Source organism: Penaeus vannamei, chromosome 32 (assembly GCF_042767895.1).
Source record: "Penaeus vannamei isolate JL-2024 chromosome 32, ASM4276789v1, whole genome shotgun sequence".
Lineage (NCBI taxonomy): Eukaryota > Metazoa > Arthropoda > Malacostraca > Decapoda > Penaeidae > Penaeus > Penaeus vannamei.
The window spans coordinates 2,358,989-2,375,645 of record NC_091580.1 but is presented as its reverse complement, the minus strand read 5'-3'; the positions used below and the strand labels follow the sequence as shown (position 1 = coordinate 2,375,645).

The 16,657-nt window shown below is 46.0% G+C and overlaps 1 protein-coding gene across 1 annotated transcript in view; it reads left to right on the top strand.

Moving 5' to 3' along the window:
- The window catches only part of LOC113826876 (glycoprotein-N-acetylgalactosamine 3-beta-galactosyltransferase 1), a 16,824-nt gene extending 167 nt beyond the window's left edge, over positions 1-16,657 (top strand). Inside the window, exons 1-8 of the mRNA XM_070144372.1 lie at positions 1-1,024; positions 3,708-4,111; positions 7,881-8,019; positions 8,815-8,930; positions 12,241-12,357; positions 13,371-13,507; positions 14,214-14,378; positions 16,563-16,657. The exon at positions 1-1,024 is cut by the window's left edge and continues 167 nt beyond it. Coding sequence (XP_070000473.1) covers positions 909-1,024; positions 3,708-4,111; positions 7,881-8,019; positions 8,815-8,930; positions 12,241-12,357; positions 13,371-13,507; positions 14,214-14,378; positions 16,563-16,598 — 1,230 coding nt within the window. The 5' untranslated portion in view covers positions 1-908 and the 3' untranslated portion in view covers positions 16,599-16,657. The remainder of the gene's footprint in view (positions 1,025-3,707; positions 4,112-7,880; positions 8,020-8,814; positions 8,931-12,240; positions 12,358-13,370; positions 13,508-14,213; positions 14,379-16,562) is intronic.

Sequence of the window (16,657 nt, the reverse complement as noted above, 5' to 3'; positions counted from 1 at the left end):
TAAGCAACAGAATAACGAAAATAATAAGGATAAAGAGGAAGAAATAAACCACAAAATAAGGGATTCCTGGAACGCCGTGGAACTTCAAGACATCCAGAGACACACGACTCACTCCCAGTCACTAAGACACGACTCACTCCCAGTCACTGAGACACGACTCACTCCCAGTCACTGAGACACGACTCACTCCCAGTCACTGAGACACGACTCACTCCCAGTCACTGAGACACGACTCACTCCCAGTCACTGAGACACGACTCACTCCCAGTCACTGAGACACGACTCACTCCCAGTCACTGAGACACGACTCACTGAGACACGACTCACTCCCAGTCACTGAGACACGACTCACTCCCAGTCACTGAGACACGACTCACTCCCAGTCACTGAGACACGACTCACTCCCAGTCACTGAGACACGACTCACTCCCAGTCACTGAGACACGACTCACTCCCAGTCACTGAGACACGACTCACTCCCAGTCACTGAGACACGACTCACTCCCAGTCACTGAGACACGACTCACTCCCAGTCACTGAGACACGACTCACTCCCAGTCACTGAGACACGACTCACTCCCAGTCACTGAGACACGACTCACTGAGACACGACTCACTGAGACACGACTCACTCCCAGCCACTGAGACACGACTTACTCCCGACTCACTCCCCGTCACTGAGACACGACTCACTCCCAGTCACTGAGACACGACTCACTGAGACACGACTCACTCCCAGTCACTGAGACACGACTCACTCCCAGCCACTGAGACACGACTTACTCCCAGCCACTGAGACACGACTCACTGAGACACGACTCACTCCCGACTCACTCCCCGTCACTGAGACACGACTCACTCCCGACTCACCCCCAGTCACCGAGACACGACTCACTCCCAGGACAAATATGAGGAAGAGGCCCTTGTGTCTGGCAATGGGCGTGGTCCTGGCCGCTGCCTTCTTTCTCGACGCCTCCACCCAGGGTCCTGCCTCCGGCGCCCTCGCCGTCGTCGACTTCCACAGGTAAGGGGGGAAAGAGAGAGAGAGAGGGAGGGAGGGGAGAGAGAGAGGAGAGAGGGGGGAAGGAGGGAGGGAGGGGAGAGAGAGAGAGAAAGGGGGGGGTGGAGGGAGAGAGAGAGAGAGAGGGGAGGGAGAAAGGAGGGAGGAGTGGATGAGGGATGGGGAGGGAGGGGAGGAGAGAGAGAGAGAGAAAGAAAGAAAGAGAGAGTTGGAGAAAGGAAGGAGAGCGACATGAGGGACGGGAGGAAGGGAGGGAGAGAGCAGGTGAGGCGCAAGGAGGGGGGAAGAGGGAGAAGGAGAAGAGAGAGAGAGAAAGAAAGAGACAGAGACTGAGACGAGAAAGAGGATGTGTGGGTGGTGGGGAGGGAGAGGGATGGTGGGAGGGAAGCTAGAAAAGGAGAAGTAGGGAGGGAGAGAGGGAGAAGGAGAGGGAGAGGAGGGAAGGGGAATGTGAGAGCAAATGACGGGACGAGGCTCATTCGTGTGTGTAGGGGTGAGAGGGCAATAATCTTGAGACTATAAATATACATATATTTGTACATACATATGTAGTTATATATGAATATGTATGTATGTATGTATATGTATATATATATATATGTGTGTGTGTGTGTGTGTGTGTGTGTGTGTGTGTGTGTGTGTGTGTGTGTGTGTGTGTGTGTGTGTGTGTGTATGTATATATATATATATATATATATATATATATATATATATATATATATATATATATATATGTGTGTGTGTGTGTGTGTGTGTGTGTGTGTGTGTGTGTGTGTGTGTGTGTGTGTGTGTGTGTGTGTGTGTGTGTGTGTGTATTCGTGTATATGTGAATATGTATGTCTATATATAGGCCTTTATATATAATTTTTTTTCTTCTACTTCTTCGTCTTCTTTTCCATATATATATATGTGTGTGTGTGTGTGTGTGTGTGTGTGTGTGTGTGTGTGTGTGTGTGTGTGTGTGTGTGTGTGTGTGTGTGTGTGTGTGTGTGTGTGTGTGTGCGTATATGTGTCTTTATGTGCGTGTGTGTGTGCGTGAAAGCACTAACTTATGCACATATGCTTGCACATACACGGCGTACACGTGTACATGTTCGCGTTTATAAACATGAGCAGATTTTTCTAGGAATATATTTTTGCTCCGTCAGTGAGTGCAAATATTTGTTTCGTGCATGCAACTTGCATCAAAAATATTGAAAAACGTAAATATAAACAAAAAATGTTACGAACTCTTTCCAAATTTCAGTCTGACTACAAAGTGTTTTTGTTATAAATAAACATTAACACTTAAGCGAGAAGGCTTGCCATAAATAATAACGAATGAAATGATCATAACAGAAATTTCATCTTAAAAAAGAGAAAAAAAGGAAATATCGAAAGTCTTTAAGTTCGTTTCCCGTTTTCTGTTTTTTTGCCCGAAAGCGAAAATGTTTTTAGGACAAACTAAAACAAAGATCGAGAGAATTAAGAAGCGGGAGCTGGGTCAGAATTCTTGCGTTTGGAAACTTTCTCTGAGTCGATTTTGAGGAAGTACAATATAATATTGTTGTTTTTACTTCGGTTGATGAGAAAGGCTGTGTTATTTTATTCCAATAACTTTTTGGTTAATGAGCCTTTTTATCCCTCTCTATTTTTTTGTTTATTTATTTATTTTTCTTTTTATTTTATTCATTTATCTTTCTTTCTGTTTTTTTTGGGGGGGGTGTCAGTAGGATTCTGAAAAAAATTACTGGCGGATTATAATGGAAAATTTATGGGTGGTTTGTCCATGGCCAAGAAACCACATAATTCGCTTTTCCAGTTGTGATCCAATTCTTAGTGTGGATATAAGTGGGATTCGTTTCAGTGGACGGATCTGCTGGGGAAAATTATTTACTATTAAAACTTTTCAAAATAGTTTCTTTTAATAATTGTGACAGGTCTGTGTACTTTGACAATAAATTTGAGAAAGTTTGTTTTCTCTTTGTAATTTCTAGCTATTTCTCTTACTGCAGGAATCTTTTTATTGCAGAATATCAACTTCAAATGTTCTTAATGTACTGATGCAATCAACCTTCACATGAGCAATTAACACGATATTAGATGAGAGTGAATCAAAAATTGTAGCATGGTCATGATATATTAATATAGTAATCCCTGTAGTTCATATTCATTATCATAAATAACAAAAATCACATCTAGAATTTTAGTTATATAATATTCTAAAGGTGCGAATATACATATAACTTGCCTGAGCGAAAAAAAAAATATATGATAGCATGAGGTTGTACTTAAATTAAAACATCTGTCTGACACACTTCACCTGTGTGACATGTGCCCGTGACATATTTAGAATCAAGAGCATGTGTGAAGATAAAAACTGTACATTAAAGAGAGAGAGAGAGAGAGAGAGAGAGAGAGAGAGAGAGAGAGAGAGTTACAGAGAGAGTTAGTGAATTGATTGAGTGAGAGAGAGAGAGAAAGAAAGAGAGAGAGAGAGAGAGAGAGAGAGAGAGAAAGAAAGAAAGAAAGAAAGAGAGAGAAAAAAAACAAAACCTAAAAATAACTTCATCTGCGTGTATGAACAACTTCTCAACACTCCAATTTATCCCGTTTCTATTCTTGTCCTGTGTTTACGTAACCTCTCTTCGCTAACTTCACGACATTTTTTTTTATCTCACGACATCTCCTTCTTCGCCATCTCCAGATCATGGCGACTCCTCGAAGCCTCAGACGGAGACGAGGCAGAAGAAGTGACACAGGAGGAGACGATGGAAGAGGAAGAAGAAGAGAGACAGAGAGAAGAGGGAGAAGAAGAGAGACTGAGAGGAGAAGAGAGAGAAGAAGAGAGACTGAGAGGAGAAGAGGGAGAAGAAGAGAGACAGAGAGAAGAAGACGAAAAAGAAGAGAGACTGAGAGGAGAAGAGGGAGGAAAAACAGAAAGGGAGGAAGAGGAGGAAGCGAGATTAAAAGAGAGAGAAGCGCTAAAGAAGGTGAAGATCTTATGTTGGGTTCTCATGTGTCCTTCGAAGCATAATGAGACGGCTGTGCACGTCAAAGCCACATGGGGGAAGCGCTGCGACAAACTCATTTTCATGAGCACTAAAGACGGTAAGTGTGGGTGGGCGGGGGGGGGGGGTAAGTGTGGGTGGCGGGGGGGGAGGGGGGAGAGTGTGGGCGGCGGGAGGGGGGGGGGAGTGTTGAGGGTGTTGGTGGTGTGAGTGTAGGATGGGGAAGGGTTGGGGTTGTGAGTGTGGGTGGCGCGGGGGGAGGGGGGGGGGGTGAGTGTGGGAGGGAGAAGTCTGGGGGTGGGAGGAGAGGGGTGTTGGGGATGTGAGTGTGTGAGGCGGTGGGGTGTTTGGGGTGTGAGTGTAGGAGGGGAGCATGTTGGGGGTGGGTTGAGGGGGTTGTTGGGGGTGGGAGGGGGGTGTTGGGTTTATGATTGAGGAAGGAGGAGTGTTGGGGGTGTAAGGGAGGGAGGGGGTAGAGGGTGTGAGTGAGGGAAGGGGTGTGTGAGTGTGGGAGGAGGGTGTTGGGGGTGTGTGTGTGTGGGAGGGAGAAGTGCTGGGGGTGGGAGGAGAGGGGTGTTGGGGGTGTGAGGGAGGGAGAAGGTAGAGGGGTGTGAGTGAGGGAAGGGGTGTGAGTGTGGGAGGGGGGTGTTGGGTGTGTGTGTGTGAGAGGGAGAAGTGCTGGGGGTGGGAGGAGAGGGGTGTTGGGAGGGGGAGTACTGAGGGTGTTGGGGATGTGAATGTGTGAGTGAGGGATGGGGGTATGAGTGAGTCAGGGGGAGTGTTGGGGGTGTGAGGGAGGGAGGGGTAGAGGGTATGAGTGAGGGAAGGGGTGTGAGTGTGGGAGGGAGAAGTGCTGGGGATGGGAGGAGAGGGGTGTTGGGGGTGTAAGTGTGTGAGGGGGTGGGGTGTTGGGGGTATGAGTGTAGGAGGGGAGCATGTTGGGGGTGGGAGGAGAGGGGGGGTGGGAGTGAGGGAGGGGGCGTGTTGGGGGTGTGAGTGTGGGAGGGGAGCATGTTGGGGGTGGGAGGAGAGGGGTGTCGGGGGTGTGGGGTGAGGTAGGGGGAGTACTGGGGGTGTTGGGGGTGTGAATGTGTGAGGAGGTGTATGAGGGAGGGAGTGGGGTATTGGGGGTATGAGTGAGGTAGGGGGAGTGTTGGGGGTGTGAGGGAGGGAGGGGGTGTGAGTGTGGGACGGGGGTTGTTGGGGGTGGGGGGGATGGGAGGGAGAAGTGTTGGGGGTGGGAGGAGAGGGGTGTTGGGGATGTGAGTGTGTGAGGGGTTAGAGGGAGTGAGTGAGGGAAGGGTTGTGAGTGTGGGAGGGGGTGTGAGTGTGGGAGGGAGAAGTGCTGGGGGTGGAGGAGAACAGTGTTGGGGGTATGAGTGTGGGAGGAGGTAGGGTTGTGGTGGGAGAGGGGCGTGTTGGGGTATGAATGTGTGAGGGGAGGGGGTATTGGGGATGTGAGCGTGGAAGGAGAGGGGCGAGTGTGGGAGGCGGGGTGTTTAGGACGTGAATGAGGGAAGAGGGGGTGCCGGGGGTGTGAGTGTGGGATGGGGAAGGGTTGGGGTGTCGACAGAGGAGATCTGAGCACAAACGCGGGCGGCAGAGGCTTTGGGGGGTGGGGGGCGGGGGGGGAGCGCTGACCACCACAGACGGGTAGGGGCGGAGGGGGGTAGGGGCGGAGGGGGGGTTCAGACCAAGGTCATGGGCGGAGGAGGGTTCGGGGGACACGGGTGAGGAGGGGTGGGGGGGTCTTCTTTATCCTTCTCTCCTCTTTTATCCCCCCTCTTCTTCTTCTTCCATTCTTCTCCCCTGCCTTCCTTCACGCTTCCTCTCCTTCTTCCTCCTCTTCGCCCTTCCTTCCTTTTTTTTCTTTCTTCTTTCCTTTTTTTTCTTCTCTGACGTCGTCCTCTCGTTCTTTTTCCTTTCCATTTTCCTCCTCTTCCTCTTCCTTCCCCTTCCCTTTTCATTCCTCCTCCTCCTCCTCTTCTTCTTCTTCTTCCTCCTCCTCCTCTTCCTCTTGCTCCTCCTCTTCCTCTTCCTACTCCTCTTCTTCTATCTCTTCCTCCCTTCTTCCTCCCTCCATCTTCCCTTCTTCCTCCCTCCTTCAAACACGGATCTAGAAGTCGTCATCCTACACGTCTATTCCTATTCTTATTCCCATTCCCTTTTCATCCTCTTCCTATCCCCCATTCCTCCTTCTTATTCCTCTTCCCTTTTCATCCTCTTCCTACCCCCCATTCCTCCTTCTTATTCTTATTCCCACTCCCTCTTCATCCTCTCCCTATCCCATTTTTCATCCTCTTCCTATTCCTATTCCTTTTCATCCTCTTCCTACCCCCCATTCCTCCTTCTTATTCTTATTCCCATTCCCTTTTCATCCTCTTCCTATCCCCCATTTCTCATCCTCTTCCTCTTCCTATTCCCTTTTCATCCTCTCCCTATCCCAATTCTCATCCTCTTCCTATTCCTATTCCCTTTTCATCCTCTTCCCACCCCCCATTCCGCCCTCTTATTCTTGTTGTCATTCCCTCTTCATCCTCTCCCTATCCCATTTCTCATCCTCTTCCTATTCCTATTCCCTTTTCATCCTCTTCCTACCCCCCATTCCTCCTTCTTATTCTTATTCCCTTTTCCTCCTCTTCCTATCCCCCATTCCTCCTTCTTATTCTTATTCCCCATTCCCTCTTCATCCTCTCCCTATCCCATTTCTCACCCTTCTTCCTATTCTTATTCCCTTTTCATCCTCTTCCTATCCCCCATTCCTCCTTCTTATTCTTATTCCCTATCCCATTTCTCATCCTCTTCCTCTTCCTATTCCCTTTTCATCCTCTTCCTATCCCCCATTCCTCCTTCTTATTCTTATTCCCATTCCATCTTCATCCTCTCCCTATCCCATTTCTCACCCTCTTCCTATTCCTATTCCTTTTTCATCCTCTTCCTATCCCCATTCCTCCTTCTTATTCTTATTCCCATTCCCTTTTCATCCTCTTCTTATCCCCATTCCCCCTTCTTATTCTTATTCCCATTCCCTCTTGATCCTCTCCCTATCCCATTTCTCATCCTCTTCCTATTCCTATACCCCTTTCACCCTCTTCTTACCCCTCATTCCTCCTTCCTATTCTTATTCCCCATTCGTCCTCTTCCTACCCCCCATTCCTCCTTCTTATTCTTATTCCCTTTTCATCCTCTTCCTATCCCCCATTCCTCCTTCTTATTCTTATTCCCTTTTCATCCTCTTCCTATCCCCCATTCCTCCTTCTTATTCTTATTCCCATTCCCATTTCATCCTCTTCCTATCCCCATTCCTCCTTCTTATTCCTCTTCCCTTTTCATCCTCTTCCTATCCTCATTCCTCCTTCTTATTCTTATTCCCTTTTCATCCTCTTCCTATCCCCCATTCCTCCTTCTTATTCTTATTCCCTTTTCATCCTCTTCCTATCCCCCATTCCTCCTTCTTATTCTTATTCCCATTCCCTTTCATCCCCTTCCTATCCTCATTCCTCCTTCTTATTCTTATTCCCATTCCCTCTTCATCCTCTCCCTATCCCATTTCTCACCCTCTTCCTATCCCTATTCCCTTTTCATCCTCTTCCTATCCCCATTCCTCCTTCTTATTCTTATTCCCATTCCCTTTTCATCCTCTCCCTATCCCCCCATCCTCCTTCTTATTCTTATTCCCATTTCACCCTCTTCCCACCCCCCATTCCTCCTTCTTATTCTTACTCCCATTCCCTTTTCATCCTCTTCCTATCCCCTTCCCATTTCATCCTCTTCCTATCCCCATTCCTCCTTCTTATTCCTCTTCCCTTTTCATCCTCTTCCTACCCCCCATCCTCCTTCCTATTCTTATTCCCCATTCGTCCTTCCAGACCCGGAACTTGGAGCAGTCAACCTGCACGTTCCTGAAGGTTTCTACAAGTTGTGGCTGAAGACCAGAGCCGCCCTCAAGTACGTGTACGCCCACCACCTGCAGGAGTACGACTGGTTCCTCAAGGGCGACGATGACACGTGAGACCTCCTCGACTCGGCTGTCTCAAGGGCGAGGTCCTTTATGGTGCGGGGAGACGTGGAAGAGGAGGAGAGAGGGTGGATGAGAGAGAGGGAGGGGTGGAGAAGGGAAGGGAGAGAGGGTAGGAGAGAGAGAGGGGAGGGTGAGAGAGAGTGGGAGGGGTGGAGAAGGGAAAGGAGAGAGGGTGGTGAATTGAGAGAGAGGAGGGAGGGTGAGAGAAAGGATAGGAGAGAGGGTGGGTAAGAGAGAGGGGAGGGGTGGAGAAGGGAACAGAGAGAGGGTAGGAGAGAGAGAGGGGGGAGGGGTGGAGAAGGGATGGGAAAGAGGGTAGGAGAGAGAGAGGGGAGGGGAGGGTGAGAGAGAGGATAGGAGAGAGGGTGGGTGAATGAGAGATGAAAAGTGGAGAAGGGAATGGAGAGAGGGAGAGAGAGGATGTATGTGAGAGAGAGAGAGAGAGAGAGAGAGAGAGAGAGAGAGAGAGAGAGAGAGAGAGAGAGAGAGAGAGAGAGAGAGAGAGAGAGAGAGAGAGATATAAGAAAAGAAAAGAGAGAGGGAGAGTGTGAGAGAGAGAGAGAGTGAGTGAGAGTGAGAGAGAGAGAAATAGAGAGAGAAAAAAAAAGAGAAACAGAGGGAGGGACAGAGACAGAGAAAAAAAAATAGCAAGAAAGGAAGAAAAGAAAAACAGATAAAACAAGACCTAAAAGAGAGGAAGGATAAGTAACTTCCACCAATTTTTCCCCAATCTTTCTCACCAACATTCCCCCTTCCCCCTCACCTTCTTTTCCCTCCAACAGATACGTGGTCGTAGATAACTTGCGGTACATGTTGTCTCCTTACGACAGCAAGCAGCCCATTGCCTTCGGGTGTCGACTCAAAGGGAACGTGCCCGGGAAAGGTTATCTAACTGGAGGCGAGTTTTTGTGATTTTTTGCCTAGTGCTTCAGTCCTTGGAAGCCGGTTGTTTGGCTTGAAGGTTCGTCTGGGATGCGATGTGTGTGTGGGTATGGGTGTCTCTCTCTCTGTATGTCTGTGTGTTTGTGGTTTGGTTAGTCTATGTTTGTTTGTTTGTGGTTTGGTTAGCCTATGTTTGTTTGTTTGTGGTTTGGTTAGTCTCTCTGCATGTTTGTTTGTGGCTTGGTTAGTCTCCTTCTTCGTTTGTTTGTGCTTTAGTTAGTCTCTCTGCATGTTTGTTTGTGGCTTGGTTAGTCTCTTTGTTTGTTTGTGCTTTGGTTAATCTCCTTCTTTGTTTGTTTGTGGTTTGGTTAGTCTCTTTCTTTGTTTGTTTGTGATTTGGTTAGTCTCTCTCTTTGTTTGTTTGTGGTTTGGTTAGTCTCTTTGTTTGTTTGTGGCTTGGTTAGTCTCTTTGTTTGTTTGTGCTTTGGTTAGCCTCCTTCTTTGTTTGTTTGTGGTTTGGTTAGTCTCTCTCTTTGTTTGTTTGTGGTTTGGTTAGTCTCCTTCTTTGTTTGTTTGTGCTTTGGTTAGTCTCCTTCTTCGTTTGTTTGTGCTTTAGTTAGTCTCTCTGCATGTTTGTTTGTGGCTTGGTTAGTCTCTTTACATGTTTGTTTGTGGCTTGGTTAGTCTCTTTGTTTGTTTGTCCATTTTTTAGTCTCCTTCTTTGTTTGTTTGTGGCTTGGTTAGTCTCTTTGTTTGTTTGTGCTTTGCTTAGTCTCCTTTGTTTGTTTGTGCTTTGGTTAGTCTCCTTCTTTGTTTGTTTGTGCTTTGGTTAGTCTCTCTGCATGTTTATTTGTGGCTTGGTTAGTTCCTCTGTCCGTCTGTGTGTGTGTGTGTATGGTGTTTCTTTATAAGTCTGTATGTGTTTGTATTTCGGAATGTCCGTGTGTCTGTATGTTCGTCTATGGGTCTGTCTGTCTGTGATCCGATCTGCCCTTTTGTCTGTCCATGTCTGTGGCTTGGTTTCAGTCAGTCAGTCAGTCAGTCAGTCAGTCTGTCTGTCTGTCTGTCTGTCTGTCTGTCTGTCTGTCTGTCTGTCTGTCTGTCTGTCTGTCTGTCTGTCTGTCTGTCTGTCTGTCTGTCTGTCTGTCTGTCTGTCTGTCTGTCTGTCTGTCTGTCTGTCTGTCTGTCTGTCTGTCTGTCTGTCTGTCTGTCTGTCTGTCTGTCTGTCTGTCTGTCTGTCTGTCTGTCTGTCTGTCTGTCTCTGTCTGTCTGTCTGTCTGTCTGTCTGTCTGTCAGTCTTTCTGTCTGTCTGTTCTTCAATCCAATGGTCTGTGGCCCTTATGCTAAAATAGTAATTAAATATAGCCTAAAAATAGTATCAGATATCACACCTACTAATGATATAATATCCATGGTATTATGTTATATGAGAGAGTCACAGATTCTTTCAAAATGCCAGGAAAAAAATATGCGAAATGCTAAGAACAATAATGATAATAAAAATAATAATAATGATAATAATAATAATAATAATAATAATAATGATAATAATAATAATAGATAATAGGTCGATAATAATAGCGATAATAAATAACTGAAGCCCTACCATCCGCACTCCCTAAATACAGTGTTTGACCCCCCCCCCCTATTTCTCCACCCTCCCCCCCCCCCCCTCATTTAAGAAAACCCTTAGATCTGCCACCCTCACGCCCCCCCCCCCCCCCCCCCACACACACACACCGCATTTTACAAAATCTTCGAATCTGCTACAACCTTCATTCATTTATAACGGTTATTTATACATTTCCCTAGATAGATATCGTTAATTCTATCTGTCTAGTTTTCTTTCTTTTAATACAAAATACAGTAACGTGTACATAAGCATGAGATTAAAATTATCCACAATGAGAAATAAAGTTGATTCGTGACGTTTCGAACGCGTCAGGGGTTCCCTCTCAGAGTAATAAGTAACCGAAATATATCAAAATTCGTTTGTTTGTTGCTGTTGTTTTTTATGTCTTTGTTTTCTTCTCTTCTCTCTTCTGTCTGCCTTTCTTTCTTTCATTTATTTTTTTCATTCTTTCCTTTTTTTTATCTGATGAGGAACGCTTGGCGTGTTCGAAACATGACAATTCAGTTTCACTTCTTATTGTAGCTATTTCATTTCCCTTATTTTCCCACATATTTCTTCTCCTTCTCTTTCCCCTACTTTTCCCTTCGCCTTCTTTTTTTGTTTCCCCACATTTCCTCTTCCTTTCTTATCCCTACTTTTCCCTTTCCTTTCTCTCTCTCCCCACATTTCCTCTCCTCCTCTTTATTTCTCTCTCTCCCCACATTTGCTCTCCCTTTCTTCCCCTACTTTCCCCTTCCCTTTTTTCTTTCTCTCCCCACATTTCCTCTCTCTTTCTTTCTTTCTTTCTCTCCCCACATTTCCTCTCTCTTTCTTTCTCTCCCCACATTGGCTCTCCCTTTCTTTCTTTCTTTCTCTCCCCACATTTCCTCTCTCTTTCTTTCTCTCCCCACATTGGCTCTCCCTTTCTTTCTTTCTTTCTCTCCCCACATTTGCTCTCCCTTTCTTCCTTTCTCTCTCTCCCCACATTTGCTCTCCCTTTCTTCCTTTCTCTCTCTCTCCCCACATTTGCTCTCCCTTTCTTTCTTTCTCTCTCTCTCCCCACATTTGCTCTCCCTTTCTTCTTTTCTCTCTCTCCCACATTTGCTCTCCCTTCCTTTCTCTCTCTCCCCACATTTGCTCTCCCTTTCTTCCTTTCTCTCTCTCCCCACATTTCCTCTCCCTTTCTTCCTTTCTCTCTCTCCCCACATTTCCTCTCCCTTTCTCTCTCTCCCCACATTTGCTCTCCCTTTCTTCCTTTCTCTCTCTCCCCACATTTGCTCTCCCTTCCTTTCTCTCTCTCCCCACATTTGCTCTCCCTTTCTTCCTTTCTCTCTCTCCCCACATTTATTCTCCCTTTCTTCTTTTCTCTCTCTCCCCACATTTCGTCTCTCTTTCTTCCTTTCTCTCTCTCCCCACATATTTCCTCTCCCTCTCTCTCCCCACATTTATCACCCGCTTTCCTCTCCCCACATTTGCTCTCCCTTTCTTCCCCCTACTTTTCCCTTCCCTTTCTTTCTCTCCCTTTCTTCCTATCTCTCTCTCCCCACATATTGCTCTCCCTTTCTTCCTTTCTCTCTCTCTCCACATTTGCTCTCCCTTTCTTTCTCTCTCTCCCCACATTTGCTCTCCCTTCCTTTCTCTCTCTCCCCACATTTACTCTCCCTTTCATCCTTTCTCTCTCTCCCCACATTTATCACCCTCCTTCCTCCCGCAGGCGCTGGCTACGTAATGAGCCGAGAAGCCCTGAGGCGCGTGGTCGAGCGGGGCATCGAAGCCGACAGATGCCCTTCGACGCACCGAGGCAGACGACCCGCAGAAGACGCTGCCGCAGGTTTGTTTGGCTGGACCCGGGACTTCGGTTTCGTAAGCTTGATGTGTGGCGATTTCTTCGTCTTTCGCTCTGTCTTGTTTTTTGTTGTCATTTGTTTGCCTTCTGAATTTATTTTTTCGTTTGTCTTGGGCCTTTTTTTCGTGTCTTTTTTGTCTGTTCCCCCCCTCTCCCCCTCTCTCTATCTATCTATTTATCTATCTTTGTCTATCATTTGTCTTCGTCTTTTTCCGTCTCTTTTGTCTGCTTTCTTTCGTCTTTTTTCCCCCTATCGTTTGCCTTTTTCGTCTGTTTTCTGTCTTGGTTTTTCTTTCTTCTTTTCTTTTACTTCTTTTCTATTCCTTCATTCTTTATCTTCTTTACTCTTCCTTATTTCTTTATCTTCTGATCTGATACCGACAAGACATTTCTGGAACAACGAACATCTTCATTAAGAATCTCAATTCTTTCCAACATGTCAACGACCATTTCGCTTGTCACGTCACGAACATTCTCCCTGATGTCAATAGAAACCAAAATAATGGCTTTGAAATGTTCAGAAACTTGTTATATCACTTCTTAATTTATTACATTATTCCTAAAAAGAAATGAAAGGAACAGCTTGACAGTGTCTTAGAAATTGGCGTCTAGAGTACCGACAATTACCATGAAGCACTTCACTTCTTCCCATCATATCAACAACCATTTCTCTCCAACCTCGCGTCACATAAACATTCTACCCTCATGTCACAGACACCAAAACACGTCACAAACATGCTCCCCTCATGTCACAGACACTAAAACACGTCACATAAACATACTCCTTTCATGTCACATTCTCCCCTCATGTCACAGACACCAAAGCACATCTCAAACATTCTTCCCTCATGTCACATCCTCCCCTCACCTCAGCAGCCACCAAAAACAACTACACAACACTCACAGATCCACCCAATCCACACCCTCTTTTAACACACACAAAAATTCCACCCAATCCACACCCTCTTTTAACACAAAAAAAAATTCACCATTTACAGCCCGTTGTATGGTGGCCGCTGGAGTTCGTTTCGGAGACTCTCGGGATAGCCTGAGGCGAGCCAGGTTCTCCCAGCTGAGTGCAGCCGCGTTGCTTATGGGGAAGGACAAGAAGCAGCACCTCTATAAGCCAATTAAGGTGAGAGAGAGAGGGAGAGGGGAGAGGGAGAGAGGGGAGAGAGGGGGGAGAGGGAGAGGGAGAGGGAGAGGGAGGGGGAGGGGGAGGGAGAGGGAGAGGGAGAGGGAGGGGGAGGGGGGGGAGGGAGGGAGAGTGGGAGAGAGGGGGAGGGGGGGAGAGGGTAGAGGGAGAGGGGGGTAGAGGGAGAGGGAGAGGGAGAGAGAGTGGGAGGGAGAGGGGGGAGGGGGAGAGAGAGAGAGAGAGAGAGAGAGAGACAGAGAGACAGAGAAGGACGAATGGGAGAGAGGGAGACAGACAAACAGACAGACAGACAGGGAGACACAGAAGGGCGATGGGGAGGGTGAGAGAGGGGGACAGAGTGAAAGGACAGAGTGAGAAAGATTGTTGGAAGGAAAGGAAGGAAGGGAAATGATCATAAAATAATGGTTCACAATTATCATAAACTAATGGTGTTCATAATGACCAAAAAATAATATTCATAATGATCATAAAATAATAATCATAAAATAATAGTGTTCATAATGATCATAAAATAAGTGTTCATAATTATCATAAAATAAATGCGTTCATAATAATCATAAACTAAAAGTGTTCATAATTATCATGAAATATTCATGAGGATCATAAAATACTCATAATGATCATGAAATGAATAATATTTAATAGCAATAACCACGACCACCCGCCCACGCTTTCTCTTGCGAAGGGCGTCGGCTGCTGCTCCTCGACTGCCGTGACCTTCCACAAGATGACCGTGTCTGACCTCTACCTCATGGACTACCTGCTGTACAAGATGGTCGTCGCCGGGCGCCACTCCTCGGCTCCCTTCCCTCCGGCGCCGCCCCCCGACAGGAGCCGCTTGTCGCCAGAGGTCGGTGGTTTGGGTTCTCCTGTCCGGGATGTGTCGGGGAGAGAGGGAGGGAGAGGGGGAGAAAGTAGGAGGGGAGAGAGGGGGAAAGTAGGAGGGGAGAGAGGGAGGGAGAGGGGGAAAGTAGGAGGGGAGAGAGGAAGGGAGAGGGGGAAAATAGGAGGGGAGAGAGGGAGGGAGAGGGAGAAAGTAGGAGGGGAGAGAGGGAGGGAAAGAGGGGGAGAGGAGGGGAGAGAGGGGAAGAGGAGGGGAGAGAGGGAGGGAGAGGGGGGAAATAGGAGGGGAGAGAGGGGGAAAATAAGAGGGGAGAGAGGGAAAGTAGGAGGGGAGAGAGGGAGGGAAAGAGGGAAAAAGGAGAGGGAGAAAATAGGAGGGGAGAGAGGGAGGGAGAGGGAGAAAATAGGAGGGGAGAGAGGGGGAAAATAGGAGGGGGAGAGGGAGAAAATAGGAGGGGAGAGAGGGAGGGAGAGGGAGAAAATAGGAGGGGAGAGAGGGGGAAAATAGGAGGGGGAGAGGGAGAAAATAGGAGGGGAGAGAGAGGGAGGGAGAGGGGGGAGAGAGGGAGGGAGAGGGAGAAAGTAGGAGGGGAGAGAGGGAGAAAATAGGAGGGGAGAGAGGGAGAAAATAGGTGGGGAGAGAGGGATAAAATAGGTGGGGAGAGAGGGAGGGAGAGGGAGAAAATAGGTGGGGAGAGGGGGAAAGTAGGAGGGGAGAGAGGGAGGGAGAGGGGGAAAGTAGGAGGGGAGATATCATCTCCCCATGTGTCTTCTCTCTTTGTACATCTATATCTACTCGTGTCTGTTTCATTCCATAGTCTCTCCGTCTGTTACTTTGCTTTTATATTTGCCTGTTGGCCTGCCCTGTTTTCCGTGTCTGTATTCGTTTCCCAATTGTCTGTCCCATCTTAACATATTTTCATATTTTCACTCACCTTGCATTCAACAGTATTCATCTAGAAAAATGTAGAAAAAGGTATGAATGTATGAATGAATATCTTCACAAATCTTCACAGTACAGGAGATGTATTTGACCAGTTTCGATTATATCTTCGTCAGGTATGCATGTATTTCTGACGAAGATATAATCGAAACCGGTCAAATACATCTCTTATATTGTGAAGATATTTATTCTCATCCATACCTTTTCTACAACAGTACATTCTTCTACTTGGCGTTCTGTATAACTGTGTAATGGTTAATGGTTAAAAGCGAAATAAAATATGCTAATCTAAGGTCATATAGCACTATAGGAAGGCATAAATATGTAGTTATTGGAATATCTAAACTGGCTATAGATTTATTTTCCCGTCTGATCGATTTTTACAGTACACAAAAGTACAGTAAATTAGAATCTAATCACCTGGAACAAACTAATTACTAATTACCAAGATATTGGTACGTCACACGATGAAGGTCAGCAGGGACTACAAACTTCAAATAAAATAAAAAAAGCAAACTTACTGAAACTCTAAAGGCAGGCAGGTTACTAACCCGTCCATTAACGGATTCTTTTTTCGTATATTTCTGTAAATCATCAGAAATGTTCTGGATAAACGTTAACGGGTTCTTGACATGTTTTAAGGGGGGTGTGGAGGCAGTCTCAAGAACAATTGGTACGATAACTAGTTTATTATAATAGTTCCTCATACCATATTACCAAAAAAAGGAAGAACAAAAAATAAGAAGTAAAGAAAAAAGAAAAAAGAAAGAAAAAGAAAAAAGAGAAAAAGAAAAAAAACAATGAGAAAAGGAAAAAAAAGAGAAAAAGAAAAAAAAGATAGAAAAAAGAAAGGAAAAGAAAGTAAACTGAATTGACAAGAGCTAAAAAAAAATATTTCGAGAATATCTGGGTGGAGACTGACCAGAAGAGGCAGGAATGCGGCTCCAGAAAACAATACCTAAAGTAGTAAAAAAAATATAAAAATAAAATTAAAAGGGGAATGCTGATAACCTATATCAAGCTTTTAATTATCATATATTCTTAGGGAATTTATAGTATCGGTGAATATGAAGGAGTTAGAGAGATTTAAAGGACCCCAAAGATATTTGCTAATCAAACCGTCTCTTTTTGGTGACTAAAACCAAAAATTAAATTCCATATATGTCAACTTGCCTATCGTATATTTTATTCATTTTTCGGGATTGCTTATTTCATAATTATTTACCCTTTTCTTTGTTTTTATTTCAGGACCTTAAGCGGTTTAGGCGGATTCCTCCTAAGTGACGTATAAGACACGAGTCTGCTTATTTTAAGATATAGAAATAAAAGTGAACTATTGTTAA